At 50.8% G+C, this 1,753-nt stretch overlaps 1 protein-coding gene across 1 annotated transcript in view; it reads left to right on the forward strand.

The window, feature by feature from the left end:
* FBF1 (Fas binding factor 1) overlaps positions 1 to 1,753 on the forward strand; it is a 31,390-nt gene that overhangs the window by 27,347 nt on the left and 2,290 nt on the right. Inside the window, 2 exon segments of the mRNA XM_006145787.3 lie at positions 18 to 71; positions 158 to 275. Of these exon segments, the coding sequence (XP_006145849.1) occupies positions 18 to 71; positions 158 to 275 (172 nt within the window).

Genomic DNA, 1,753 nt, shown 5'->3' on the forward strand with positions numbered 1-1,753 from the left:
AGCCGCCCCGGTGGCAGGTGGTGCAGCAGCAGCAGGAACGGCTGCGGCAGCAGGAGCAGCACATGCACCAGGCAAGGCTCCAACCAGCCCACCCCCCAGCCCCAGCCCCTCTGGCTTCCACCCTTACTCTGAGCCCTTCTCTTCTGGGGGAGGACAGGAGCACCTGAGTCTGGCCCAGCAGAGATTGCAGCTGGACCGTGTCCGGCAGGACCTGCCCTCTGGCCTCGCAGGGCTGCTGCCCAGGACTCCTGGCCCAGCAGCCTCCAGCCTAGGTGGTAAGTGGCTCCAGAAGGAAGCAGGGTCACTGGACAGGGTTATGCCAGGAGCAGGCAGGACCTCCTGCAGACACTAGTTAGGGGCCAGCTGGATCCTAAAGTACATTTTTTTTTTAATTGTCTGAGGGTATATGCACTCACCAGAGAGAGAGAGAGAGGGAAGAAACAAGCCTCCAGGTTTGAGACTCGAACCACAGTTGGCCATGTGGGAAGTCCAGTGCCTTAACCACCACGCCACCTGCTGGCCCCTGCCTGGTGTGACTTCTTTATTTTTTTGAGAGGTTTTTGCTATAGGGCATGTGTGCTTGCCAGAAAGACAGAGAGACAGAGAAACAGAAAGCAAGAAATCATACCCCAGGGGGATAGCCACGCTGCATACCCTTCTCCATTCTCCTCTCGGGATCTTGGGCACACACGCACACGCGCCTGTCGTGAGTTTAAGCCACCAGTTTAAGCCATCAGGTCCGCAGTCCACTACGTGGGAGTCCAGTGACATCGCCATTACGCCAACTGCTGGTCCCCACTAGTGTGACTTTTAAGCTGCCAGGTCCAGGACTCAAACCACAGTCGACTCTGTGGGAGTCCAGAAATTTTACCATTATACCATTTGCTGGTCCTTATATACATGTTTTTAAAAGTAAAATTGGGGCCAGCAGGTGGCATGGTGGTTAGCAGGGCACCAGACTCCCACGTGGCTGACTATGATTTGAGTCCCAGACCTGGCAACTTGCTTTCTCACTTTCCCTGCCTCCCTCTCTCTCTCTCTCTCTCTCTCCCCCTCTCTGGTCAAATTAAAATAAATAAATAAAGTTAAATAAAAATAAGTCTCTTAAATAATAATAAGTAAAATCAGGATATATCATAAATTTTATAGTTTTTCACTTTGTAATATATGTATGACAAATGTCAGCGTGTCAGTGATTAAACATTTAATCAGCTCTTTAAAATGTTTTTTTTTGTTTTTTTTTAATTTGGTATAGGGCACGTGCGCTTGCTAGAGAGGGGCAGAGGAACACGCGAGGAACCACCGACAGAGGTGGCACATCGCAGGCCCTTCTGCCCCCTTGTCTATGCGCCCTGCGTGTTTTCCAAGCCACCAGGTCTAGGACTCAAACCATGAAGTTAGCCATGTTGAGATCCAGCTGCCTTAACCACCAGGCTACCTGGGTGACCCTAATCAATTCTTTTTTTTAAAGATTTTTGTTTTGTTTATCCATTCTTTTTCATGAGAGAGACAGGTGGTCCCAGCAAGGGCTCCATGCCACTATCCACCCTGTCTCAACAGGCCTCAACCACAGGCGCCCACGTGTGCCCAGCGTGCTCACGGAGGTCCCGGGACATGAGTCAGGACTCTTCCCGTGTGGGTGCAACTGTGCCCCTACTGCACCAGCTCCTGGCCCCCCAGTCAGATCTTTTTTTTTTTTTTTTTAAGAGTTTTTTGGGGTTTTTTTCCCCTAGAAAGACAGGGAGAGACAGAA

The sequence above is a fragment of the Tupaia chinensis genome, unplaced genomic scaffold, assembly GCF_000334495.1.
Source record: "Tupaia chinensis unplaced genomic scaffold, TupChi_1.0 Scaffold000159_1, whole genome shotgun sequence".
In the NCBI taxonomy this organism is placed as follows: Eukaryota; Metazoa; Chordata; class Mammalia; order Scandentia; family Tupaiidae; genus Tupaia; species Tupaia belangeri.